We start from the raw sequence: 27,775 nt of genomic DNA, 5'->3' as shown, positions 1-27,775 counted from the left end.
AAATTAAGTAAAAGACAAAGGCCAGGCTGCCTCTTGAGGAGTATCACCCCCCAACCACCCAGCTTTTCCCATTTCTGCCCCTTTCACTCACATGTGTCCCTTCACGTCATTAATGTATGGGTTTCCCAGCCAGCTATAATGATTTTCAGGAGGGACATATGCCTGCGCCACTGCTAAAACAAATACCCAAACCCCCCAAAACCCAAGCAGAATTAAAAAAAGAAAATGTTCAGCAGAAAATCCCAACCATTTCAAGTGCTCTTTGAGCACCATACATGAATAACAAAGAGTGAGCCTGCCATTTATTCCTTTGCGGATCACTTTTAAGATCAGCTTTTGTTCTGTGCTTTTTAGAGCAGCTCGAGTCCAACGGACAAAAATTCCATTCCCAGGAGCACACAAGAAAGAACCAGGAGCCCTGGGCTGCACATTTCACCTTTACTTTTTTTATTCTATACTATAAATGTTCGGCATGGTCTTAACACACTGAGCCAGCGTCTTCCTTTATGCAGTGGGGCCAACAGATTGGAAACCGGGATTCTGCAAGAAGGAAAGGAGGACAGAGGCTATAGATGATATGAATCACCTAGAGAAAAAGAGACCTCAGCCAGGGTGGATGGGACCCTACCAAACATGAACATAACCTCTGCTTTGCAGATGCCCCTTCTGAATCTTACAGGCAGCAGAGAAAGTATCTCCCCTTTCACATCCTGACCTGGATACGTTTAAGGCAATTTAGACGCCTGCTCATGTCCTGGTTTTGCTGCAAACCACTTGCTCTTGTCAGGTCTCTCTGTGAAACACCGGCCTACCTTTTTTTGCAGGGAAGATCCAGTTCTTGCTCACACAAAGGTGGTTTCAAAGGCAGCAGAGTCCCAATGCTCATGTTCTCTCCCACCTTCACAGAGACATCCCAGCTTGTTGCCAGCTCAAGCCCATTCTTTGCAGAGAGCTGGGGGTCTCCTTCCTACAGAGAAAGCACTAAACAAGCTCCTAGAAAGAGCTGGTTTTCTTGCCTTTTTCCTCAAGCTGATGGGCTCTTTGTTTCCCCCCCTCAAATCCTGATTTATTCACCCTATCTTTTTCAAAACAGTCAACTAAATCACAGTGCAAAGCAATGAGGTCACTGTAAACGCTGCAGAAGATGTTATTGCTGCTATCCTACGATTCCCTCAGCCTTTGCTTTGACTGCCTTGTTTTCCTGAGCCATATGGGAAGATACTGCCTCTCGGCAAAATATAGACATGAGAAGTCTCAAGGGCTATGCCTCAGATAACAAAGACACTAGCATTTCCTTGACAAGTATAACTCTAAGAACTAGAATTTTTCCTTTTTTAAATTATAGAAGAAATATTTGGGCCAGATTTTCAAAGATTAGTTCAAATCCCATTTAGGCACAGCAGATAAATGGCCTGTTTTTTCCCCAGAACTTAGAGGCTCTTTGAAAAATCAGGTCATAAAAGTGACAGTGGGAGCTGCTGAAGGCAGAGACCTTCTACCAAACCTTGCCCCAAACAGCTTCTCATGCCAAGAGTCACTCCTCTTTACAGCCTCCCACAGAGCTTGGGAACTAACGTCATACTGGTAGCATCAGACAGCTGGAGGAGGTGGGGACCACTGAAATTAGTGTCATTAGATATAGCTGGCATATTTAAGCACATAGATTTTCATGCTGTGATAGGATGCACAGATTCACTGAAACTGAGGCCAGGAGGATCCACAGCAGGCGTCTAGGCTGGCCTTGTATGTCCAGTACAGTAAACCATTCCCTTCTTTGAATATGACAAATGCATCCATAGTGTGACCACAAAGTCTCCTAGACATAAGGCATTTTAGGCTAAGGTTAACTAATTAATAATGAACTGTGTTTCATGCACATTTGAAGCCACAAAGTTCCTGTAGAAAAGCTGTTTATGGGCACGTGTGGTTGTGCGCAGACACGTGGAGGCAGTCGCTGCTGCGTCGTCTGACGGTGAGAAGACTCTAACGCGTATCTTTGTACCTGCAAAGCCACTCATCCAAAGTCCTCCAACTGCCTCGCAAATGTGAACTGACTATTCACATCCTGGGAATGTAAGTAAATATGAACTCCCATGTTTTACAGACCGGTCAACTGTTGCATAATCTCATTCAATGCCATTCAGAAACTAAAACCAAAAGGTCATTTTCTGGTTTAAGGACTATCTCCCTTTCCCTGCGTTGTGTAACATGACTTCACGTTATGTAACCATTTTTTCCTGGTATTTTACATGTGTGCCTATCCTAAATTCTGCTGGCTTCCATGGTTGTCTGTTCTGAAACCACAGATAAGTGTTCTGCTTACTCATTGGAGATCTCCCTTATCTGCAGGCTTTCATCACATGTTGGAGTCCCCAACGGCTCCTAACCCTACAGAGCACCACCAAACCCCATGCACAGGTACTGGAGGGGACTGTTTGGACCCAAACCTTGAGCAGATATCACTGGGGCAAGCTGTGAACTAGATACTCAGATGTCTAATGACTGTCCAAACACATCTGAAACCCAGAAATCCTGCATCAAGCCTGGGTGGAAGGGACATCTGCCCAAGTAACAACTGGCAAATCTAAGCCAGTTCATTTTCAGCGTTTGGCACACCACTTCCCCCTTTATTTGGAGAAATACCATCGATCAGAGGATTTTTAACTCCTCAGAACTCCCCAGGGTGGTGGGTGTGTTAAACCACATCTTGTAAAGGGGGAGAGAAAAGGTGTGATCTCAGGACAGACTGTTACTGGAGAGTGACACAACTGTGGGGCTGCATATCTCAGCTCTGGGGCAATTTCTGCTTCTATTGTTGGGACTTTTTGCTGCTGCTTCGTTATTAAAGCATGCAATGCCAGCCAGCTTTAGAATAACCTTGTCTGCAGCAGGTGTAGCTCCAGATTTCATATCTCCGAGTTCATCTTTTGTTTGCTTTTCTCTTGTTGGCCAAACCTCTGGTGCTGTTCAGGGTGGCAACACCAAGTTACAAAGGCTGGGTAGATAAGGAGCAGGAAATTAGTTTCTCTAATGGATACAAATTCAGCATCGAGATATCAGGGTCAAGCAGAAAATGAGGTTTCTTTTCTCTCCTCCATTATTTTTTGGGGGGGGGAAACAGGGTGAAGCAAGAGTGCTATTCTTGTCACAACTGCAACATAGCTGGTGACAAGTGACCCTAGAGGCTGTTACTTGACTCTCCTTCCCCCATGGAGGATGTCCCAGGGAAAAGAACTACCTTTGACAAGACTGTGACAAAACACGCAGCCCAGGAAGATCACCACGGGAGGAGTCAGAGGCCAGTTTTGGCAGCAGCCCAAGGAGAGACATGGCCTGCCATAATCCAACCGTCCATCTCCTGCCTTGTCTTGTTCCTCTTGGACCTGGGACAGGGCAGGCCTCACATTGCCTCTGCCCCCACATTGCACAAGGTATCCTTTAAAATAACTAGGCAAGACACCATGCAGTCTTTACAAACACATCTTCTCAGTATTCATTGTGGAAGTACCACGTTCATCCCACCATAGCAGTGGAGCATGCATTTTAACCAATATCTACCAATCCAATAGCTATGCTGGTGCTTTAGGCTAAAGTATCATCTTCTGGGCAAGTTACCTTGAGCTTCGAACTGATTCCTCTTCCGTGAGGACAACGCGATGTGTCTGTCCCAGATCTTCCTCCTAACCCAGTGATGTTGGAGGACTTGACCTAGGAACGATCACAGTTCAGCACGGGTTAGAAAGATGGAGAGTTAATACCACTTACCAAAGGTGCTCTCCCTGCCCAGCAGCAGTTGAAGTTATACAGCACCTTCCAGGTTCCCCAAAGGATCATTTTGCTCTTAGACAGGCTCTTAAACTTTTTTTCTTTCTCTTTTTGCAGCACAGAAGGAGAAACACTAGCCGTGCTGATTGAAAACTTTGTTTCATGGAGTAAAAGCTGGCAATACTGAGGAGAAACATAAGCTCGAGAAGGAAACGTGCTCAAACGAGCGCCCTATTGTGAGATAAGTTTTTCTTTTAGCAATGAATCAACATAATAATCCATCTGTAACACTAGATGTGTCTGCCTGTACTACAGCAAAGGGCCATCTGCCCATCTGCATATATGTTCAAAATGCTGCTGGGACAACCAAGATGGTCTCTTAATGAAAGGCACTCCGCAATTAGTAGTTAAGTGAAATCGTGCCCGGGTGGTTCTGAACCCTCATTTGTCCTTCCCACTCCAATGCAACAAGTGTCTGTAACTTTTTCTTTGTTTTTATTCCAGCAATTTCTTTTTAAAGCCGGTGGGGAGGGGAGAACATGTTCTGATTCCTGCAACAGCAGGAGCCGAGTCAAGTTGTAATCAACATATGTCCGGTGTAAGCTGTGCGGCCACGAATTAGAGGGGCAAACTGCTCATCGTTTCCAAAATACCCACCTGCTCGGGGGCCAGGCTGCAGCAAAGCCATCCACTACGTGGCTCCATCTGTCTGATAAACAGCCTGCAGATTTACTGAAAGCTGAATCATTTTGCCTCTATTTACTTCCTTTCTTCCCCTCTCTTTTCCCCCCTCTTCTAATTGGAGCTCGCTTGAAAGGTGCAGACACCCACAAAAACAATGCAGCACAATGAGGTCAGCGCTGACGTTCGTTAAACTGCTTCAACCGAAATCCGTGCCCGGCTGAGGCTGAGCAGGCATAAAGGAGACAGACCTTGTCAGCCTCCAGCCGGAGCGGGAAAATTAAAAAAACCCATCAACCAGGCTACAAAACGGTGCAGAAAATCCATTTGGGGTGCATCGTGTTACAGTTATAGAAAGTAGATGCAACCAAGATGCAAAGGGTGCTTTGGCACATGGGTCCTGCTGGGAAAACCGGGTGAGAGAACATGCCTGATGTTAAAAGCCCCAAGCACCAGCTCTCCAGCACCACGCAGGAGAGGGGCAACACAGGAGGGAGACCAGAGCATCCTTGTGTCCACCCCTCAACTCTGTTGCAGGCTCTTTCATCAGTTTTAAGGTATGGTCCCAACAATTAGATCAAGCACAGGACTTGAGCACAGACCCCAGAGCATACAAGAAAGTAGTGGAAATTGTGTGTATTGGTATTGTAGTGTTTCAGCAGGTGTAATCAGGAAAGCACAGCTTCTTGGAGGAAGTCTTCCCTTGCCATCCACAGCCTAGAATCATCATGGCAATCCCGTTGTTGGTAAAATAAGGGTATTTCTATCCTGCTGCAAAGAACGATGGCCAGGAGGCTGAATTGCTCCCAGCCTGGAAAGCACAGGCTGCTGCATGGAGCGTCTAGGCCAGGACCTATTACGGTCATGAATTTCCTTCATCTAATCGCTTAACCTCATTAAGGAAATGCTGGATTTCTCCACTAATCAGACCTTCCATTTCACTTACAAGGAAGAGGAAAAAAAGAAAGAGAACTAATTGTGATTCTAAATACATTTTACTAAAAACATTCAACAACTTCTACCAGACAGTAAAGACAGCCTAGGAAGGCACATTATTTTCCCAGTAGCCTGGACTATATCCATAGGAATCAGTTACATTTTTAGATGGACTACTTGCAAAAGGCATTAAAATTAGACAGTAAAAGCTGTTTGCAAGAATTAACATGAATAGAAGTACTGATTTTCTGGTGAGAGAGTGAGATATGGACAATGAGTCAGGTTTCAAACACCTGACAAGTCAAAAGGGGTCTTTCTGGGGAAAACACCTCCTCCCTGTAGATGATGATGAGTTTTTTCTTCATGCTTTGCCGCTGCCTCATTGGTTTGCTCCCCAGCATGGCGTAGACAGGATCTGAAAGATGGATAAAGTTACTCAAGCATTTAGGATGGAAAGACTATGGGAGAATAATGTTGGCCACACACCTAAAAGTGTTGCTACACGCAGCTGATACTGCTGCCAAGTGCAGTAAATTCCTCCGTGGGTTGCACTGCTCAGACCTGGTCTTAAAGGGTAGTTCTCTTCCATTCATTTTATCCATGATCTGCTGGTTTCCTCTGGCTTTGGATACCCATCTACCTACCTGCCTATCCAAGACAACCTTGCTCCCCAACAAATATCTCACCATGACAAGCAGCTCCCCCCCAGCCCCCCATGAACCCCCACTGCTTGTCGGTCCCTCCTGACTCCCCCCCCCGAACAATGCAGTTAAACATTCAACAGCCCAACAATTTACATGATTAATTGCAGTTCAAAGTTTGCAGGAGTGGATTTCAACATTGCCTGAGGTCCCAGCCCCTGAAACGGTGCTCAGCCTTCAGCCAGACGAATTGCCGATCATATTTTTCCAGCCCCGCTCCCACCTCTGCCCAAAAGAAGGATGCAGGGAATCTATATGACCAGTGCCCCAGCCGCACGGAGGGCAGAGCATCCCTGCATCCTGCCTTTGGGCCACCCACAGCACAGCACACTGGGGGTTTGATGGCAGCAGAGACACACGGTGTGTTTTCCAGGAACAGCTTTTACCGGAGCCGTGTGTTTCACAACCACGCAGGTGCAATGGCAAGGGGAGATGAGCCAGCGCAGCACATCCACCCACAGTATGCAGCTCTGGGGGCTTTTGCCATTAGGTTCTAAGGAACCGGGGCACCGATGCGTGTTTGCAAAGGATAAGAAACTCAACTGACGTCTCCGCAACAACTGATGGGGAGCCAGGAAGCCCACAGCAGGGCCAGAGCCCGGCAGACAGGGTTAAAGGGAGACCAGCACCGTCGCTGGGTTATAGGTTTTGCTCGTACAGACACCCGTGCCAGCACTGAGCGACGCATCGCTCTTGTGCGGTCTCCTACCGCAGCACCCCATGCTCCTCCCTGCCCCCTCGTTTTATAGGGGTCAATCCTGCTGCCCTCCTGCCTCTGAGCCCTGCGTAGCTGAGAAAGCTCTGGGAACAGGTAGGAAGGAGGGAAAGGGCACATGCTCTTTGTAAAAGATCTATCGGGCATCCTGACCCTGTTTCAGCCCAGTCCTGGGCCATCAGTCCCTGCCCCAGTGATGCTGGAGGATGCCAGACCGCAGCTCTGCCATAGCCCTCCCCACCACGGGCACCGTGGAGCCAGGACAGACACGTAGACCGATGTCCCATCCCATCCCATCCCCACAGAGGTGCCTGATGCCTGGGGTTGCACCAGTCCCTGGCTGGAGGCACCCAGACCTTGGTCCCCTACATGCATCTCCAAACCTGAAACCCCGTTTCATAACCCAGCAGTGGAATGCAGCTGTCCCATGCTGGAAACCCCTATATGCCCCGTAGGAGCTGGGCTGAAGCCAAGCGGCATCGGCTGCATTGCGACCCACCCAGTTCTCTCCCAAATTATGTGAAAACCTGGAGCTTTCCACCCCATTGCAGAACAAATCTGACCCCAGGGCAATAAGGACAGGCAGGTACAGCACCCCACGAACCCCGGCACGTTGTCAGAGGGATTAAAATGGGGGCAACAACACGGGACCAGCCAGCCCGCTGTGGCAGAGCCTGGATCCTTGTTGAAACATCACAATTTTTTATACCTCCGTACCCGGTTTCGGACAAAGCCTTCCTCATTGCACTAAAGAGATGAGGGAGGAGGAGCAGAGGGAGTTACTCAGACTCCTTTACAAAGGCCATTTGCACTGACCTTGGGGATCCAGCATCTCCCCCCCCTCCTTTTGTACACGCCTCATCGTGGGGCCAAAAGTAGAGTTTTGGCTGGCAAATGGCGAGCCCCAACCCGAAGCATCACGGGTACATGCAACGGCCCGGCTAACGAGCGAGCCCATGTTACAAAGCCCAGCTTATCGCTTCGGCCGGTGGCCCAGCTGCCTTCCCGTGCCCCCCCCTCCATTTGCATAACTCTCCATGGGGGGAGCAGGGCAGCCCCGCAGCTGAACAGCTGGCCATTCGCAAAATGGATTATATCACCCTTTTGTCCCCACGTCTGGCTCGCTCCACTTGCATATTAAGCTTTTTCCCCCCACCTGGGCATCTCCTGGGCTGCGGAGCCACAGCGGCACTCGAGGTGCTCCCGGCTCAGCCCCGCTCCAGCAATTCAGTTTGTTCAGGTATACGAGCACCCAGACAAAGAAAATGAAAACAGATCAGTCGAGGCAGAGCCCTTAGTGTGAGGGAAGTTGAACAGAGGGTGTGGAAATGAGGTTGGATGTTACCATTTGCAAGCGGATTTAGGAAGAGGTGTAACTCTGAATACTGGAGTGTGTGAAAAAGCAGCGTTAGACAAATTAACTAGAACGACAAACCCCCATACTTTTAGGAGTCGCTCTTTTCCTGAGAGCCTCTAGTATCACTGCTACCATTATGAACAGCTTTACTATACAAGATACACACATCTTCGGGAGTTCAAGGTCTAGATAGCTTTGTATAGGCACAAACAAGACTTACAGCCCCAGTCTCTTCCTGCTTACAGGCTAAAATCACATTCTTTTCCTGAAGAGCAATAGTTTTAGGAATATTTTCTTGGCTAGAATTCAAAGTGACTGGTGCCTAAAGACTACCCCAGCCGCTCCCACTAGCCCAGACTAACGTAGACTGATAGAAATGCCTTCTTTTAGAAGGAATATTTGTTTCAGATGGAAAAAAATACAGGGTAGGACAATTTGCATTCACTACAGTTCTGACATTGACACGCAAGTCTTTTGGTTTAAATGATGATCTCCCATACTGGATTTTTTTCTATTTAAATTTCTCTATTTCTGTTGATTTCCATGGTTCTTTCCCCTCTCTGTTTCTGTCACCATTTTCTCATTTCCGCTAGATAGACTCCAATATAATGGCATTTGAAAGCAGAACATTCACGTTAGACAGACAAGTCAGACACGCTCCAAGATCAGGTCACCCAACATTTTCCATTACAAGATCCTGATTTTAGACTTGTTTCCAATGACTTAAAGGTGTTCAGGCTGAAGTTCTTCCAGGTCAGGTATTTGCTTTGGGTTGATTCCTTAAATTTGTTAATTAAATTGTTTCAACTCTCTTCACACTAGGCTTTGCTCCATTAAAAAAAACCAAACAAAACCAAAACCCCACACTAATTATCTAGCTAAGAAGCCTTAGCATCTATAGGGGCTTTGTCAGAGTTACTGTGATTGTCACAAAGCTAGTGTCACAAATCAGCATTTGTGATTCCTGTAAAATTTCATCCAATTTTGACTTTGCTTTAAGGGCTGGAAAAACACACCAGTTTGCAAACTCTTTGTTGAGATTTGAGACTTCAGCAGCTCAACTCTCTAAACATTTCATACGCACCGAGCATGCGCCTGCTGTCCCAGCTCCCTGCTGCTGCCCAGATAAGCCCACACACCACTCAAACCCTTCCAACAAACCACCTCTGGACACGATTTTCCAAACCGATAGGATGACGGATGTAACTGAGCAGTATGGGGAACAGAATAGCTTGATAGGGATGGGGAGGCATTAGGGATGCTAGTGATTCAGAGGGGTAAAACAGAACTAGATCATCTTGTAATAGCCAGACTTCAAAAAAATCCAGAGTAAAACCCATGCTCCCTAGGCACGGACATTGCTTTCTTGGCAAGTAAAAAGCTGTGAAGACATCTGCAAAACATATACCTTACTTCCTCTCTGGTGGATCCATGTTATCAGACAATAAACAAAAGTAGTAGGCTGTTAGCTCGCACAGTGAATGACTTTGCTGTGGGTCTTAAGACCATGACAATGCTGATGACCAAATCTGGCGAATTAGGATATTTTCATATCTTTTTTGAGTGGAGGAGTTGTATCACATAATGTTTTTAAAACTGCGTGTTAGAGCAAGATGAAAATTGCTAAGTCCCTCAGAATTAGCAAATAGCAGATGCAAGGCTGCCTACAGACTCGTAATTTGCTCTCATGCACCTTTCTGCATTATGCAAGATTCCCATTCATGTAACGACCTGCTCTGTCTTCCACGGGAACACGTCTCATTCAGTGCGTGGAAAGAGCCGCTGGGAGGACGAAGCAGTCACGCAGCGAAATCAGGCCATCGTATGCTGGACTGAAGCCTCATTAGCTGCAAAAAAGCAAAAGCTGCAGATGGTACAGGGCCATCCTCTGTCACTCTTTTCCAAGATCTCCCTCTTCTTCTGCCTGAGAATTAGATGAGAATGGATTTTGAGGAATATCTGCTTCTCTGAGATGTGAGCAGCCCTCTGTTTTGATGAGCAATCCCATTACTACCACACATCTCACAAGTAAGGGCTACAGCACTGACCTTTCCCTCGCTGTAGCTACCCAGCCATGAGCCGCAGCTCTGACCCTTCCAGAAACCCATTCTGACAGTGTCTCAAACCCCCACCTGATATAGAGTAGCTGTAAGATGAAGCAAGGAAGAGCAAAGAATAAAAACAGAGAAGGAAGCTGGGGCAGCTGAACATCACCCCAGTCCATAGCCGAGTGCTCTGGGAATACGTTCTCACTCCACGCTGCTGCAGAGAGTTCAGCCAAGTCTGTTTTGGAAAGTGGGACACAAGTTTTGAGCACTCAACAGAATAGCCCTCGCTTTAAATTCACATCATCACTCACATCAGACGAGCTTACCTGAATCAGGGCACCACAGCTCTTTGTCCGAACTGAGACATCACAAAACATTTAGTCTTCTAGTTTGCCTTTTAAAGAGTTTAAGAAGTGAAACGCTGCTCTAAGGAAGTTTTAAACTTGGCTCCATAGAGTTCATGCAATATTTCCCTGGCCCAAATCACTCGCAGCATAGATCTCTAAGTCACTTTACAATAGCAAAACCCCATAAAAGCAGTACTGCTGATGGGCCCAAGAAGCTGCAGATAGTGAAAGCACCCTCATTTTCCCCAAGTAAATACCAGTTTTCGGCATACCAATGACTATTGTGCTGTCCAGATGGTGGTAGGAGCAGTAACTTGGATGATGTTAATTACACACAAACTCCAAAACAACTGATGTCAAAACTCACTTTGAAAACAGAACGGGCTGCTAAGCATATGGCAGCAACGCTCCTCCAAAACTGTATTTTGTGTGCATTAAACAACTAACAAGCTCCACCAAGGGGTCCAACGATAAGCAGCCACACAGCAGGGTCCCAGATCCCGACTGTTTGATGCTCTCGCCCCTTTATAACGCTGAGGAAAAGGAACGGAGACGTGGTGGAAGCGGCAGCCCACGGGTCCTGGAGCAGGTCCTTTGCAGAGTGAGCACACGAAACCCAGCAGCTCACCTCTTTTAAGGACAAGGCCTTGAGGGAAACATCCCAGGTGATCTGCTGAGCAGCACTGGATGATTTCTAATGAGATGAGCCCTGCTGCGAAAGCCCACTGTGCAAGCACACAGATCTATACTCCAGTACTTTTAAAAATGAACACCATATAGTTTGCAAAATAAACACAGTGAACAGATTGAGAAAAATTATTCTGGCATCTGGCAATGGACCACCAAGGACTTTCCAACAAACCCACGTGTTTTCAGAGGTTTTGCAGAGGCTAGCTTTACACCAACAGATAATCAGCATCTTTACCAGCAGTTTGAAAGTAAATATAAATTCACTAGGCACCACCCCACCAGAATGGATTTGGATACAGACAAATACATACTTATGTTTTTCAGAAAGATGATTCAGCACAAGCTTACAACATAGGGGCCTAGCAAATGTCAACTCTGAATAGCACCTATAGATTACAGTTGAACCATGCACTGTGAGCTCCTACCTCTGCTCCAGAGTGCTTTCCTTGCATGTTATCCTCAACTTCTCTTCCTCCAGCAGTTATTTACCTTTTAACTTTTAGGCTTGCTTGGAAATGCAAGTGTCACAAATTCAAAGGACAATGGGATGGGAAAGGACTGTGGAAAGTCAACCAGCCTTTGCCCCCTGCCCCAAAGCAAGCTGAAATGCAGCTATTTGCTCCTGACAGACCTCTATTTGTGAAACAGCTACTACCATCTCCCTGCAGATCTGTTCAGTGATTCCCTATCCTTATTTTTTTATATCTGGCCTTAGAAGAAACTATCACTCAGCTGCAATTTAAGCCCAGTCTACCATATGATTTCAAGCTCAGGTCTTTCAGTGCATCCTCACGAGTGCATTTTCCCACGTTTTCAAGGTATCAGTCGTGCCACTCTCCACCACACTGTCTAGTCCTAAGTGCAGCATCTCAAGCTGCCTACTTACAGGTGCTCCTGTGAAGCACAGGATTATCTCGAGTCTCACCAAATATAGTCATTTGTGAACCTTAGCCTGAAGCTTGCTCTTCTACCACCAGCAGGACAAACTGTCAGATCCCTTATCTGAAATAACGCTAACTAGTTGGCGTGACTCTGAATTTGGGCAGTTGTTTAACACTATCTAAATTTAGTACCTTTCTGAAAAGGATCTTGTCTTTTCCCACCATCTCCTCCCCGTTGCACTTGTTTCTGTAAGCTGCCAAGACTATTTTGAATTCTAATGCTATCTTATCTTTCACATCTGTCCAGCTTCCTGTTGACTGCAAATTTAACATACATACTACTTTGTTATCCAGGTTGCTAATAAAAATGAAAGAGAAGTGACCTACAGCAACTCCCACAACCCCATGCAATACTCTTCCGTTCTGACACTGGGTGCAAGACAGAAGGAAACCACTCCCAGAGCAGAGCTGCTTACAGCCCAGCTCAGCCCGCTTCCAAATACCATTCAATCTCTGAAACTACGCTTTCCCTTTTTGCAAACCACCTTCTTTATTTGCCCAAAAGCCACTACAGATTTTACCCTATAATCAAGTGCAACAAATGCTCCAAATTAATAATCTGTGATTTTCTTTTGGAGCAGGACTTCACATCTCGTGGGGGACGTCTGCCCCATCTGAAGTTAAGTTTTAACCAATAATTCCTTTTACTTTTGGTTCTCGGGGGGATTACATTAGCATCTGTAGACAAAGTGCAGAGACTCCTTTCGCAGACTCCTTCATTTGCCAGTGTTACTGCACAGCTGTCCAACTACTTATTTTCCTGTCATCCACTAATAAGAGCCTGAACTAGATAATCACTACTTCCCACTTTCATGAAACTTGTTCTTCAGTATCTAAACCCACTCCTTTCTGTTTGTTTACACAGAAGGGCTATTTAGAGTTTTAACAGCTGGCTTACCAGGAGACCGAGTCCTGTATTACCATAAGCAAATGTATCTGCACATTCACTTGGGAAACCCCTTCCTGCCCTAAGCATGGGGGTAGGAATGCAGCTTTGTGTTGACTGAAAACAGCGCACCTACAGAAGGGAATTGGAGAACGCTGCTTTTGAGGCTAAAGTCAATTCATCGAGATCACAGCCAGACCGTAGTTCAGAGCTAGAATAAATACTACCTGGTCTTTATTCTTGCCTTTGCTCTATCACAGTCTTATTAATAGCTTCAGTTCTTGGGTGTTTTTTGGTTTTTTTTTTTGTTTTGGCTTTTTTTTTCTTGACAAAGCATATCTTATCTCCTTTTATTCATGCCTTCTGAGGTATTTTCTTTTATTTCTTCCAGGAGCTTGTCTTCCTTGGGGGAGGAAGAGCCAAATGGATTGCCACCTTAGCTTTCTCATTCCATGCCATTACACTTTTAACTAGAGTGCTTTCAAATAGGTAAATTAACATTTAAGTAATCCCAGTTGTACTGTTGGCCTTTGCTACAATCCTGCATTAAAGTTGATTCAATTTTACTTACCTCTATTGCTCAATTAAGAAGAATACACAAAGAGAAATGTAGTTCTGCAACTAGTAATTGCAGTCCAGGAGGGAGCTGGGTTGTTCCATTACCCACAATGACCGATCACCACGCTATAGCGCATTTCCCATCTACCCACGAGGGGAACTGGTTGTACCTCGCTTGCTACTTCTTGAAATAGCTATTTCTTGAAGAAGTAGCAAGAATAGTGATCCTCTGTTGCATAAGATTATTTCAAAAAGCTCTGTGCATGTGTATGCCACCATCTGCATGCTCTGTGCTACACCAGAACAAATATCCGTGGGGTGAGACGCGCACTCTAACAGGAGCTTCTGAAGGAACAGAAGTCTTTGCTCCAACAGCAACTCCTTTATTTACTCATCTAGAAAAAGGAGAATGATTTTTGTCAACAGTGAGCAGCTTCACTTTCTCCCACACAATATATATTAGCATATCAAGAAGGCAATAAGTCTTTACAGTGTTCTTGCACCTTACTACACACATATACCAGTATCAGTATGACACATCATTGCCACTTGTAGTTGTATATGGAGTAGGAGTCATAAAAGCAAGAAAAGAGTTTAGAGCTTCTTACTGGCTACCCAAACTTTTAAAATTTTGTATAGATACTGAGTTATGTAAGCTGGTTCAGTAATTAAAGGCCAATTCTCTTTATGAACAAAGGCTGACCCTAACCACAACGCTGGAGCCTGGGTCATACTTTGCCACAGACTTTGTCATATGCCTCAAGATATTTATTTCTTATTTTAGTCACATTCCATTAGCTGACTTAAAATATGTTGCTGTATTTTGGTTTTATGGCACAAGTTACAGTACGAGTTGGCTCACTGAACACACTAACATGACACACTGAAATGCCATAATCTAAGCTTCCCCATTTCTATCCAATTAAAAACCATTTTGAGATTGATTTCCCCCTTGTTCAGGAAAATCCTCATTGTAGTTGAACTAACAAAATAAGTATGTGTTGCAATAGTCTGCAATGAATACAGTATTACATTTGAGATGATTGCAGTGTATGTAATCACTGAGACACACTTTGGGATGCAGCATGAGTTATTCCCCAGCTCCCCAGACTAACTTGATGTCACTTTTTTTTCAGATGACCAGAAATCTGCCCCCCCCCTCCACCCAGTTCTGCACATAAGTACCATATTACAGAATCTGCCACAGACTACACATTTTCCACTAGTAAAATTCATAAGCAGACACAAGTGCAAAGCAAAATGTCATTTTATTTAATTCAAGGACTATTTTCCTTCTAGTATTGCTGAAGGGATCACCTCCTGGGGAATTGATCATTACAAAGTCCCTGTCTAAAAGTTCAAGTGCTCTTGTTGTACATTCTTTTGAACCACAGAAAACATAATGACCAAGTAGGTGGGCAGCTACTTGCAGTTTTATCCCACCTAAATTAGCATTGCTTCAGGCTAGAAAACAATTCAAGTAGTAAAATAATGGAAAATGTTAACCTTTAAGGTCACTACCATATTTTGATCAAAAAGTCCTGAATGTATGAAAAGAACATTTGTACATGTTATGAAGTTTCTTTTAACCAGACACTGTCAAAGATGGCAGTTAAGTATTTTGGACCAGTTGTCAACCAGATATTTAAGAGTTCTATCTGAAGGTTTATTACCAATTTAATTATGCAATTCACTTTTCACATTAAGCTCTTTAACAAAAGCAACATATACCCGCACCAGAATCACTGTAGACAGATTTAGTTTTATAGAATGCCCTTCTGAAAATTCATTTCAAAATAGAGATGCTTTTTCTCCAGAACTGTAAAAGCCATAAAAATGCAAAATATCTGTTAGGAAATTTTTAATCAAAATTATTCCTTAATGTTCAAAATAACATTTAACCTCCTACTTTTTTTGTTGTCATCCACATATTGATCAATAGACTAAACAGGTAACAATGGTTCACGTTTTTCCCCCACCTGAAACATTTCTTCTAACACAGGCCCAAGATAGGCAATACAGAGATTCAGGGACATGGATTATGCATGGCAAAGGTAATCCTCTATCATTTTAGTTTAGAACAACTCTGATTCTAGCACATAACTTGGAGTCTCAGTTGTTTTCAATCTGCTCTAGGTCCAAGTCCCCACAGTCTAGAGGAAAGATGCCTTCTTCGGTGCTCTCACAATCACTTGTGTCCTCATCGCTTTCACATACTGCAGCTGCTTTCTTATAATCCCTTGTTTTGAAGCTACCTTGGCATGACCCATGATGCCTTACTTCATCCAGCTGTTCTTTCATCGGACTGGAACCAGGGGTGATGATGTTCATAAGATCATTTGAGTCACACGGGGATGACACAATTGTCTTCATTTGTGTGTCATCATCATCATCTTCATAGTCAAGGGAGCAAAGACTTTTGGAATTTTTTAAAGTCTGCAATTAAAAAAAAATACACATATATATTAACCATGACCGTACAGGAGGAACAGAATAAATTCCTTAAATTCTTGAATGGATTGAGAGTATGTACTCAAAAGCAGAGTGCCACATGTTTAAAGTAATCCTGGAAACAACGAGGGGCATGAAGAAAAAGGAGGAAGGGTATTTATTTATTACACAACCTGCTTTTGCACAGATATTTTGCCTATGTAGATTCCCATTTGTGAGAAAAACTACCAGTCTCTTTTTTTATGCAGAAAGATCCAAAACCCTAGCTTTAGTCAACTAAATGAGGAACTACAGACACTTGGGTTGATCCATTAGCTTTCGGGCAAGTACAGAGCATAGCATTTGGTAACATCAGCATTTAGGTCAAACAGCTGCACCGCAGCCTAGTCAACAATTAATTTCTCAAAGTTCCCAAGCGTTGAGACAATGAGCCCTTAAGCGTCACCTCAGCAAGAGTCTGCAAGGCAACTGGCACATTTGGGTAACCTCAAAACAGGAGAAAACCAACCTTCTACTGGAAGCGTCTTGCTCCAGAGTCAGCTTAGTTTGTCTTACATTTGGGTACCATTTGAAACAACTGCTCAGGAATTTGAGCAACTCTGTTCAAATGAAAAGTATATTAAAAACAGAGGGGCACTCACCTTTTAGGCAAAAGAAAAAGAAAATAAAACCTCAGTAAATGTGCTACCTCCCTCCCTCAGATAAAGTAATAAAATGCCTAAGCTCCTCATGTACCTGTAAGGGATCCTTGACTAGAATCCAGAAGCAGCACTTAAGAAAAAACAGAACTATACAGGCAGCAGAACTTAAATTTTACTAAGTGAGAAACTCCTGAATTCTGCTTCATACAAGCACACAGTGAGAAGAGGGTGAAATAGTCAGGGCTCCTCTCAGAGAATAAAGTTGTGCTAGCTTTCAATATCTTACTGGTTAAGTGACTCCAGTCTCTCATACACACAGAAATCATTTTATTACAAGTAGATCCACAGGGAACAAGACCAAACTTTCACACCCATTTTCAGCTTCCTCCCCGAGTCTGTCATTTCTTAACTATTTTATATTTGCTGATACATTCAGACAAAATGGGAACATTGCAACATTCCCAGTATGCTATATTCCAGATGCTCTTCCAGAGCACTGGGTAATCTATTTCACCAATGCACATCAGCAGCCACATGAGCAGCTTACCAATATCTTCAGGTGGTTTTTAAGCAAAACTTCACAAATTCAGAGAAATCTGAATTAGTCAGCCTTGCCTGGATGAAGGAGAGCTGAGGAAACCTCACTGAGGTGAAGTGATTTGCCTGACCCCTTAGGGTCAATGTTACATATGGAACATCTTGCAGACAAGCTCACTGCCACTCTGCAAGTTCAAACAGTTCCTTGGACATCCCTACATCACATCCACACAGAAAGTTTGTTTGAGGGAAAGCTCGGGTAAAGGTAAAAAGCAAAACACTTGAGTTCTGGAGTTCAATCGCAGCACAACTAGGCTGAGGAGTGGACAGCAGTACTGGTATGGGATGGTGGTTCACCAGCGTTGGTATCTCTCCACAGGTTAAGATGCTGCAGCAGTATTCCCCAAGCCTGCACTACATACAAACACTTCAGTACAACACTCTTCACTACTGATCAGAGGTTTGTTATGCCTGTATTGCACACAGCTCTTCTCTCGCTCAAACAACTTTCATATCTTATAATATATATTAGATGATTAGTTAACAAGTCATAGGTTTCAGGCCAGAAGGATCTATAAGGGATAATCTAGTTTGCTTGGATAGACACAAACAAGACTTCATTTAGGAGTTGATTTATGCAACTCCAAGACCTGCATCCAAAGATCAACTTTCGGCAGAGGGAGAAGACTTGACTATAGCTCTGTTAGGAAGAATGCACCAAAGTCTTTGTTAGCCATGGTTAAAACCCACATCCAATTTTGTATGCGACTAGCATCAACACAACTGATAACCTTGCATGATCAAGAAGCTTTCTATTTCCAAATTTCACTCCCCTATGAAAACTGTTTTGGTATAAAATCCATTCCTGTTTTCAAAACATTTCTATATAGCTCACTTACAGCTTTTATTCAAGTACAAACATTTGAGCTCCTTTTTCTGACTAAGAGGTGTGAATTTTGCTCATATTTACTTAAAAGCAAAACAGTATATTTTTGAAGTAGAAAGTGTTAAAGAATATTTTAATCCTAATTCTATCTCATTGCTTTGAAAAAGACGACATTTCCTGTTGTGTATCTCCATATAGGGGACAATATCTTCAGTTCTTTAAATCTTATAGTAGGCAATGGGAAGGAAAGGGAGCAAGTAAAGCTTTGAAAGTTCTGCTTTCAATGTTTTAGAAAGGCATTCCCAAGTCCCCCTTCAAAATTATCTTTTATTCAATTTACTGCTAGAAATTAATCCAACCACACAGCTGTCTTTCTAGAAGGTTTGTGTACATAAATGGAAAATTGCCTGTTAGCTGTGCTGAGCTGAAACCACTTGAATGGGAACTTTTAGTCGGTTTCAACACAACAGCAAGTGCATTCAACTGGTTCTTTGTTCACCCACTTGTCACAACCGCACCGAACTAAAAATAGGTGGATTTATTATCTCACAGCACAATCCCACTTCTTTCACAAAGCAAAAGGTAGAAATTGCAATGCATTCAAGCCCTCTGAACTGCAGCTTTACATGTTACACTGGTACAGTACCACACCTTTCAAGCACAATTGTGCTCAGTGGGGAGCCTGCGAGTACTTGCTCAATGGTCCCCATTTTATAAAGGATGCTGGACTAACAAGACAAAAGAGTCCACAGTTGGCAATGGATAGAACTCAATCAGCTAAAAGTATTCTTTTGTGCGATGGAAAAAAAAGAAAAAAAGAAACTCAGAGTTTTAAAAGAAGTGAGGCGATAAAATGTCTGAATATTAAGAAAAAAAAACTTTGTACCGAAAACAATGGTGGGGAAGGAAATAAAAGAAATCTCTCTAGACCCTTGCCATACAAAGCAAATAAGAAAGGCCCAGAGTAGCCTGAAAGGAAGCTAATGTCTGTACTCTTTACTAAACCTCCTGTTCAGAAAGCTGTAATACATCACTTTCCAAATATAAAAAGCAATAAAAAGGTTGTTTTTGTTTTACTAACAAAACTAGAGCATTTGCTACAGTAGTCAAGGGAAAAATAAGTCATTTATGCGCATGAAAACCTAGTATATAATGGGAGCAGCAGTTCTCATGCTTCTTCCCCATGCCCCCATCATACACTGAGTCCACCCATTTTCCCCCCTCGGTTTTGAATGGGGGTGGAAGATACAGCTGCTCTGAAGAGGTGCAGCTGCAGCAGCTGGCACAAAGCGAGGAGCGGAGGAAGCCCGAAGCCACCAGAAGCCCTAAGCCCATCCTACCGCTTCTCGGCACTAGTCATCACGACAGGATGGGCTGCTCCCTGAAGCCATAGGCTTAGGAAGAGAGGGAATTCATCAGACTAATTAGACTAGGTATTTGGCTTGCTTTCTGTCCCATCCTGAAGCTTTTGCCTGTAACTGCGCAACACAAGATATGCTGCTTTAAGAGATACCAACACAGAGGGTTTCTTGACTGTTAAGATCTCTACCAGGGAGATGAAAGATGTGGGTGATGCAGCAGTCCTCACGATGAGGAGATCCTGGAATGTCCTGGAATATCAGCAACTAATCCAAGCATAAAACACTGAGGAGGCAGCCCAAGCTTGAAGTAATACATGGCTTTTTCTCTTGCTTCCCTGTACCTAGCCAGTCCATGGAGATGGGGAAGGAGCAAGTCAGATGGGCTACATTTCCCTTTGAAGGCTTCACAGGTCCTTATTTCACTTCCTGGACTTATACTTCCTATAGATTAGTCAGACTGGCTCAAAACTAAATGCCTTTACTGTTGGTAACTCATGCCACAGTTAAGTTTTAGATCAGAAGCACCACATGCAGCATGATGCGTTCCTATCTCAGACACTAACCTATCCCCAAAGAGGTTACAGGTCAGCCTCAGCAATAACAAGTCCAAACACAGTACAAATTCGTTACATTGAAGAGACTTCATTTAATGAAGCTAAGAGGGAGACTTAATGAAGGACTTTAAATTCTAAGAACAAACCATCACAAAAGACTGGTCCTAAGCAGCTCGTTGAATCATGCTGAAAAGCATCTTCTGAACATACCATCACCTGACTGAAATCACATCCCACCACAAATAGATGTGAACAGTGGCCCTCCCTGTAAACTGAATTTTCACTTCATGGATCCAATTACTTGCATTAATATCATTACCTGTGACAACTCAAGTTGGAATCACGTACAGCTTTTATTGTAAATCATTAGAAGTGTCAGCTGGTTGTATAGATCAAAAAATATCCCATCACAGTCCTAATTATGCATAGTAGAAGATGCAGGCAAGTGAAAAATAGTAAGAAAAATGTTGTGTTTATGTAACAAACTATTAACCTTTCTGTGGGGTAAAGCTCTGACTTTTCTGTCTTGAATAGCACTGAGCATTTTGTGAACACTTCAGTGTTCACAGATAACCTTAGCTTTAAGAAGCTTGCAGTTCAGAAGAAATACTGCTTCATCAGTATGAAGTAGTGCTGACAGGAAGAAAGCAATATAGTATTCTTCATAATGTTATATGCTTGAGGCTTGCTAATACCCTCTAAAAGTTAAAAAACAAAGTTAACTGGGAAAGAATTTCTCCCTGCTCAAATGAGAAATCAAAGGTGTAGAAATACATTGAGTTTTTAAATTCAAGTGTATAAAAAAATACTTCAGGTCAAAAACATTGCAGATTTTTAAACTATGCATTTGAAATAAAACAAAAGAAAAGTTGTTGGTTTTTTTTTTAATTCCATTGAGCTACAAACCAAGTAGTTAACGAAAACATTTCTATTTATGTGTTTTGTGGAAACAGAATCAAATCCCTAGAAAATTCCTGTTACCTTCATGGGCAAACTCTAATCTCTGATCAAATTCACTTTGGAAACCAAACATGCTGTTCACTTTTTGTTGCTCTGCAGTTACCCCTCATTTTCCTGGAAATTTGACATGTATTTCTAGATTAAAAAATGCAATGCTTATTTCATCATCTATAACTAGGAAGCAGAAAAAATATGGAATACTGGACATGAATGAGAAAGAGAAAACAACCTCTACCATTTTGCCATGTAATTTGACACTTAACCATAAAAACCATTCCTTACATCAGAGAAAATTACTGCTACAGTTCTTGTAGACAAATAAGGTAAATCCTATTTGCAAAGCCAAAGACCTAGTTAAAAATCAATACAAGCTGACATGCAGCAATATGGCTATGACTTGAAATGAAAGTTGTTCACTACTTTATCTCTGCTGTATCTTCAAAGGTTATTTTAATTTTTTAGATGTAAGTGCCCAGGAAGAGAAATAAACTGACATCAACTCATTTCACATCAGATGCTAAACAGAATCATGAAGTAACAGGCTTTCATCTTCCACTAGCCAGACTGTTCTAGATTTAAGCATGCGGTTTTCTGGTGTAGTCTACCATGAAAGTTGATCTATTTATTGGCCTAGATTTTTATGCTTATATTCTAAATTGTGCCACAGTATCCTTATAAGTTGTTTTTTTTTATGAGCTGTAAGAACTTGTGGTTTAATTTGGCTTTTTATTTAGCGCTATTAGTTGAAAAAATACTATGGCTTAATGAAATAGAAATATTTCAAATGAAATGCTGAATTTTTCTAGTTATACTCACATATGCAAGAATAAAAGGCTGTTCATCACGTGAGATAACTGACAAAGCATTGGAATAGTTAAAGCCTACAAATGAGAAAAACAAACTGCACGACGACTGGGACAGGACTGGGGGTCCAGTTCTCTGCCTGATCCCCACTACAGTCCACACACACTGGTCACCCGCACTGGTGGGGAGATTTTGGGAAGCCATGCGCTGCAGTCTTCAGACCTGTACGGCAGCCTACTCATTTTGTGAGGAAATTTTGTAGGACCCAATTAAAATCATTGCTATCACACCAAATTCCAAATAGCCACTTGTGAAGTCACAGGCATGGCAGATCCCAAATACAGCAGGGATTACAACCACCACGGATTAAGTTCAACCTGAACACCTGCTTCCCCCTTGCCCTAAAGTCAGACATAAAAATTATTCATGACAGGCACTTCACATATTAAATTAAATTTCACACTCAAACTAAATATCCTTTCCACATCTTTTCCATGTAATGGTTTGCAAAGATCATCTAAACAACTGAGGAGAAAATCCACAGTCCCCCTCAGAGCTATTAGCTCACCCCCTCATATGCTTAGCATGCACATGCGCTCAATTAAATTCCAACATTAAGTAACATAAGAAACTAAGGAATTTAAGCAGATTAAAGAAAAGTTTGTCAGTCTAAAGGTGCTTCTTTAAACTGAATTTAAGTAGACAAAACACTACTGCCATTTTTTTATTCATTCCTTGCTAAATTAAATTTTGGTCAGATAAGGGCAGTTTCTTGCAGGAAACTCAGGTGCTGGGGTTTAGCAGTTTCCACAAGTCCAGGGCCATTCATCACAGGGGTTAACTTTTTCTGTTTGTTTTTAAGACAAATTGGAAGCTAAGTGGGTTAATGCAGTACTTCATGTAATACAGTCAAGAATATGATTAAACATCAATACTAACACAAAGAGGGCGAACATATAAATATATATAGCAATTTTCCCCTTGTATAAAACCCAGGCCAACATTAAACTGCATTTTTAAAAGTTTACAGTATGGAATTTTAATTAAGATGTCGGCATCTTACATTTTCTAATTCAGTGGATTTGTGAACTGCAACCTTTTACCTTTCCTGTTTAAGTATAAATCATGCAAGCTTTTATTATAAGAATGTGGAATTACATTCTACAAACATCAGACCTACCTATTTCACCTGCATGTAATTAAGTAGAAAGTTTCAACTATTCTTAGCACCAGTCCAGCAAGCATAAATACCTACAGATGCTATGAATTATTCCATTAACTAAAACAGAAGAGGCTCACACAGTAGATTTAAGTGTTCTGAACTGGCTGATAATCAACATAGTGTCAAACAAAGTGGAACATAATGACATTTGCTTTGTTCAGCTGATTACTACAGTACAACACTTTGGCCAGGGCAAAAGATGATTAAGCCAAACAAGACAACTACTAGATACAGCAGCAGTGTTCGTCTGAAATGCCCTGATGCATTAGAACAGAGGTTTCCTCAAAGGGAAGGAAGCACCACAGAGAAAAGACTCAAAAGGGCATTGAAATAGCTGGAATAGTGGCCAGGAAAATAGGTTCTAGCTCTGTTCTTGCTTAGGCAGCAGCTGCAGTCAGGACACTCTTGCAGAACCAAAGCAATTGCCCTGCCTTAAGGGAAACAACTGTTTTTGCATACCTTCATCCAGTTATTTCCTTCCTCCCTGCTTTACCCATAGCACATCTCTAATATGGATAGTGGATTTATCTACCTTCTGGATTGACTGAAGAGCTGGACAATGTGGAATTGGGCTTCTACTGTGCTTGAGCTGCACAAGCTCAAGAGGCTTCAATCTGGCACATTCACATCAGCCAACTGCATTAATGAGTGATGGTGTGATGAACAAACAGCTGCACCATTTGTGTTCATGCAAGGATGATGAACACATCTGGTTTTGTAGTAGAAGGGCACAGAGGGAAACAGTGTAAGTACGTGCTCTCTCCCAGCAGAAATGATTCATGTCTTGCCAGAGTTGTTCCACCTTTTCCAATTCAAGAACTCTTACCTTTTCTTGTTCAGAAACACAGGCTCTGGAAACAAGAAACAACTGAAAGGGTATATTACCATCTTCGTTAATAACATGAAAAAAGGATTTTATAGAGACTTAGTTTAAATAATGACTAATTATACAGATTTTAGAAAGATGCATCTAGTTTTCCGCATTTTAAACTGGGAAATAAGGAAGCATGGTCACATCATTAACATGAGCTACACACACATCCCTTCACAGACATATACTAACATACTTCAGTTGCTCAAAATGTTGATATCTCTGAACAGTACAAGAAAACTGCTTAACAAGAATATGATTACTTGCAGTACCGTGTCTCAGTGTTCAGCATTCAGGATCCAAAACCAAAGACCACCCTGGGTAGCCAAAGCCTTCGAACATATTATTCCTCTGACAGAGGAATTAACAGACTTACATACTACAATCAGCTCCAAAACATAAACAAAGTTACCTCCCAACCCAGGAGCTTTACTAGGTTTCTAGATTTCTAACTAGGTGCATTCGAAGAAGAGAAAAAGCTGTAGCTGTGCTTCCACAAACCTCCTAATAATCAGTCACATTTTGAAGTTCACTTTACCATGCCAAACCCTGTTCTCAAGTAACAGGGTTTAAGTTGACTGATTATGCACCAGAGTAACACAGGACAGGATTTGACCCTTGTGGCTTCAAAACATGACCATATTGGCTTCATTTCCTGCCATTTATGTGTCATCTATTTTTATAGAGAACTTCTATTCCTGAGCAGTTTAGCCAAGGTCTTACTCCTTCATGACTTTGCCATGAGCTGCAAACAATTACTTTCACAACTGAATCACATATGCACTGATTTTTGCAGAGTACACCCAGGTACCAACTTCTCTTAAAATTCTAGCATTTTTTTATTTTTTTTTATCCTCAGGTCAAATATAAGTTGATACGATGCATCAGATTTATAAGAAATTAGAGAAGTAAACTCCGAATACTGATTCTAAGGCTGCCCTCATTAGTTACTGACAGATGTCAGCCTCACCTATATTATTGGGTTATGCTGGCACTCCATCATAACTAGCATTTTAAGGGATTCTATAATTGGGCCATAAAGTTCACTTCTGCCAGGGAGGGGGGATGGGAGAGAAAGGGAAACACGATCTCAGCTTGGGAACAGTTCTCCCTTCTTCGGACCAATTTTCCACTACAGAAATACTTGTCCAAAACAAAGCCTTAAGATCTTGTTATACAAGTGCACACAGGCACACATGGGTATATATACATGCAGACAAAGTACAAGTGCTGTTACGAATCTTTTGCTCAACTCAATGCAAAAACCACAATTTAACAATAAATTCTTGTAGAAGCATTAATTCAAACTGTAGGTGGACTCTCGCCACTAATTATTTCCAGAGACAAGTTAAGTTGAACACAACACATTTGTTTAGAAAGAACAGAATTAGCACTGTTCACCTTCAATCTCTGATATGTGTACTGATGTTTTTCTAGCTTAGTATCTGATTTTGGACCATTCTGAACATTTCTGAAACTGTGGCTCAGGAAGTATTCTTGACATCGAGTAGCAAGCCTGCTATGTATTTTTAATACTGAGTCAACTTGTGTTAAAACTTCTGTTTGATAAATACAATTTGGAGTAGCTTGTTTATTGTTTCAAATACCAAAGCTGACAACATTTCAGCAGTTGATGCTCAATATGTTTTTTAAAAAAGTTAAGTCAGGAAACCACATATGTGGTCCTTTATCCTTCAGCTGCACTGAAAAACAATACATGTTTTAAAATACATCATACCAAGTCAGAACAAAAGCAAAGTATAAGCAACTTCTGTGTAAGACAGTCAACATTCAAAATCTGAAGCACTGTGGTAACACTAAAGCTGAGCTCTACTTCTCATTGTACAGCCAACTCCAGTCTTCCTCTATTTTGTAATAAAAATCAGAGTTTGCATGAAAAAGCTATACATTCAAGTATTACACACACTTTGTTTTAAAGACTGAAATTTGTTTATAATACCACAACTTGCAAGCTTCCTAGCATACCATAAAAGCTTTTTAAGTTTTAGTCACATGGTTACTGCCATAATGAAAACTGAAGTCAGGAAACTCATCAGAATTCTCATTTATTTAAAATTCAATTTCTGGTAATACTTAAGTTTTACTGCAGAAGCACATGTCATCATCAGCATATAAAGAACTGAGTACTTTCAAGTATATGAACAGATCAGCTATTTGATTATCTGCAGCTAACTTTAACACCAAACCGTCACCTCTATGCAGAAAACATCTGCTTATAACTGTACTCCATTAAAAGTTACATCTAACAGCAACTTAAAAGAACCCCCACAAACTTCTCTTCAGTTTGTATGTACTTGAAAAAGAGCATGTGAACAAGTCAGTATTTCCCATCCTAATGGAAAAACAAATTGATATCACTAATTGATGCAGATAAATTCAAATCATTTCATTTTCACATACTCGAGACATCTGTTTTGCTTTTATCACACCTATGTACCAGTATACACATGCAGCAGGAACTGATCTATGCAATGCAAGACTAACAAAAGGCAAAGTGACAGTTAAACTTAAGACTTTCTAAAGTGATTTTAATAAACCTCTCTGTAGAGAAAAACCTCAGGTGAATCAATTTTATTTAGGTATCTTTCAGAAGATGATGCATCAAGTCAGAAAGTGACTGTCAAAAAGCAAGGGAAGTTTCACAACAGGTAATATTCAGAGTACGGAAGACCAAAGCCTAGTTTCAGGACAAGAAAAGAGTCCTTCCAATCTGGTACTTTAAAGATGCACTACTCTATTAACATGGTAATCAAATTATTACAAGAATACTGAGTATTAGGAGAACCCCCTCTCCCAAAATTACCTTAAGTTAACCTCAAAGAGGTACAACTCATTTTCTAATAAGTTTTAAAGAATTAAATTGGGATTTCATTCTTTGCCAAGAGATCTGGAAAAAAGTTCCCATATCAGTGATATAACACTACTCAACCCTTCCGCTGCCACCATCTCTTGCAATTTAGAGCAAGGAAAAAACCTAATCCCCTGCCACCTGCCAAAACCCAGATGGTAAAACCTGAGAAAAGTGCTCTCACCTCTCTTTAAACCCTCTGGTGCAGTTTAAGCACATTAACTGTAAGTACCCTATATATAACACTGAACCATAGCTCTTAACTCAATATCGTATTGTATTCCAAACAACATCACCAATAATTTTAGCATAATCCAATTTTATGACAGGCTAAGTAATAATTAAAAAAGAAAATATCCACAGCTGGCTGAAACCTGGCTTGTGAGTTAATAGATGGCCCCTTTTCTCATAATGTCAAATGCAGCTGGTCTGGTACTCATTAGCTCTTTCAACAACGAGTACTTACTTGTACATACAGGAACTTGCCAGAAAGGAAAAAGCAAATCTGCAGCAGATATTAAGCTGCCTCTCCTCTTATTAGCACGCTGCTTACAGAAAAGTACCATGAACATACAAAGCTAGTTTCAGGTATGACAAAGCAACATGGTGCTCAACAGCCCTGAGAAGCTCCAACTATTTGCAAGACATTTGTTACAGAGCACCGTTTACAAAAGAGGGGAGAAAACCCTCTATCCTTAATGAGGTTTCCTTTCCTTCACCGTCCTCAAGGCTTATACGCCCTCACTGTGAGAGCACAGGGAACCTCCGGCACAAGGGCTCACTTCATTACATGCCGTTTTGCCTAATTTCACATTGTGACCCACTCTGCTGATGCAAAGAAAGCAAAACGCCAGATGCTCTCTGCGCCTGCTACCTCAGTAGCGTTTCATTCACTAGTCCAAAAAACTTCCAGGCATCCATTCAAAACCAAGCACCCCCAGCCTGGTCCGTCCTGTCACAGGACAAAGTGCTGGCTTGTCTTCAGCTCACTTTT

At 42.2% G+C, this 27,775-nt stretch overlaps 1 protein-coding gene across 6 annotated transcripts in view; it reads right to left on the bottom strand.

Moving 5' to 3' along the window:
• Positions 1 to 14,874: 14,874 nt before the first annotated feature.
• The window catches only part of FAM53A (family with sequence similarity 53, member A), a 73,236-nt gene continuing 60,335 nt past the window's right edge, over positions 14,875 to 27,775 (bottom strand). For all 6 annotated transcript variants that reach the window (XM_010577464.1, XM_010577472.1, XM_010577495.1 and 3 more), the window contains one exon: positions 14,875 to 16,061. In XM_010577464.1, coding sequence (XP_010575766.1) covers positions 15,738 to 16,061 — 324 coding nt within the window. In that variant the 3' untranslated portion in view covers positions 14,875 to 15,737. The remainder of the gene's footprint in view (positions 16,062 to 27,775) is intronic.

The sequence above is a fragment of the Haliaeetus leucocephalus genome, unplaced genomic scaffold (assembly GCF_000737465.1).
Source record: "Haliaeetus leucocephalus isolate CR32 unplaced genomic scaffold, Haliaeetus_leucocephalus-4.0 Scaffold51, whole genome shotgun sequence".
Taxonomy (NCBI): domain Eukaryota; kingdom Metazoa; phylum Chordata; class Aves; order Accipitriformes; family Accipitridae; genus Haliaeetus; species Haliaeetus leucocephalus.
The sequence above is the reverse complement of the archived record's forward strand: the minus strand, read 5'-3'. Positions and strand labels throughout refer to the sequence as shown.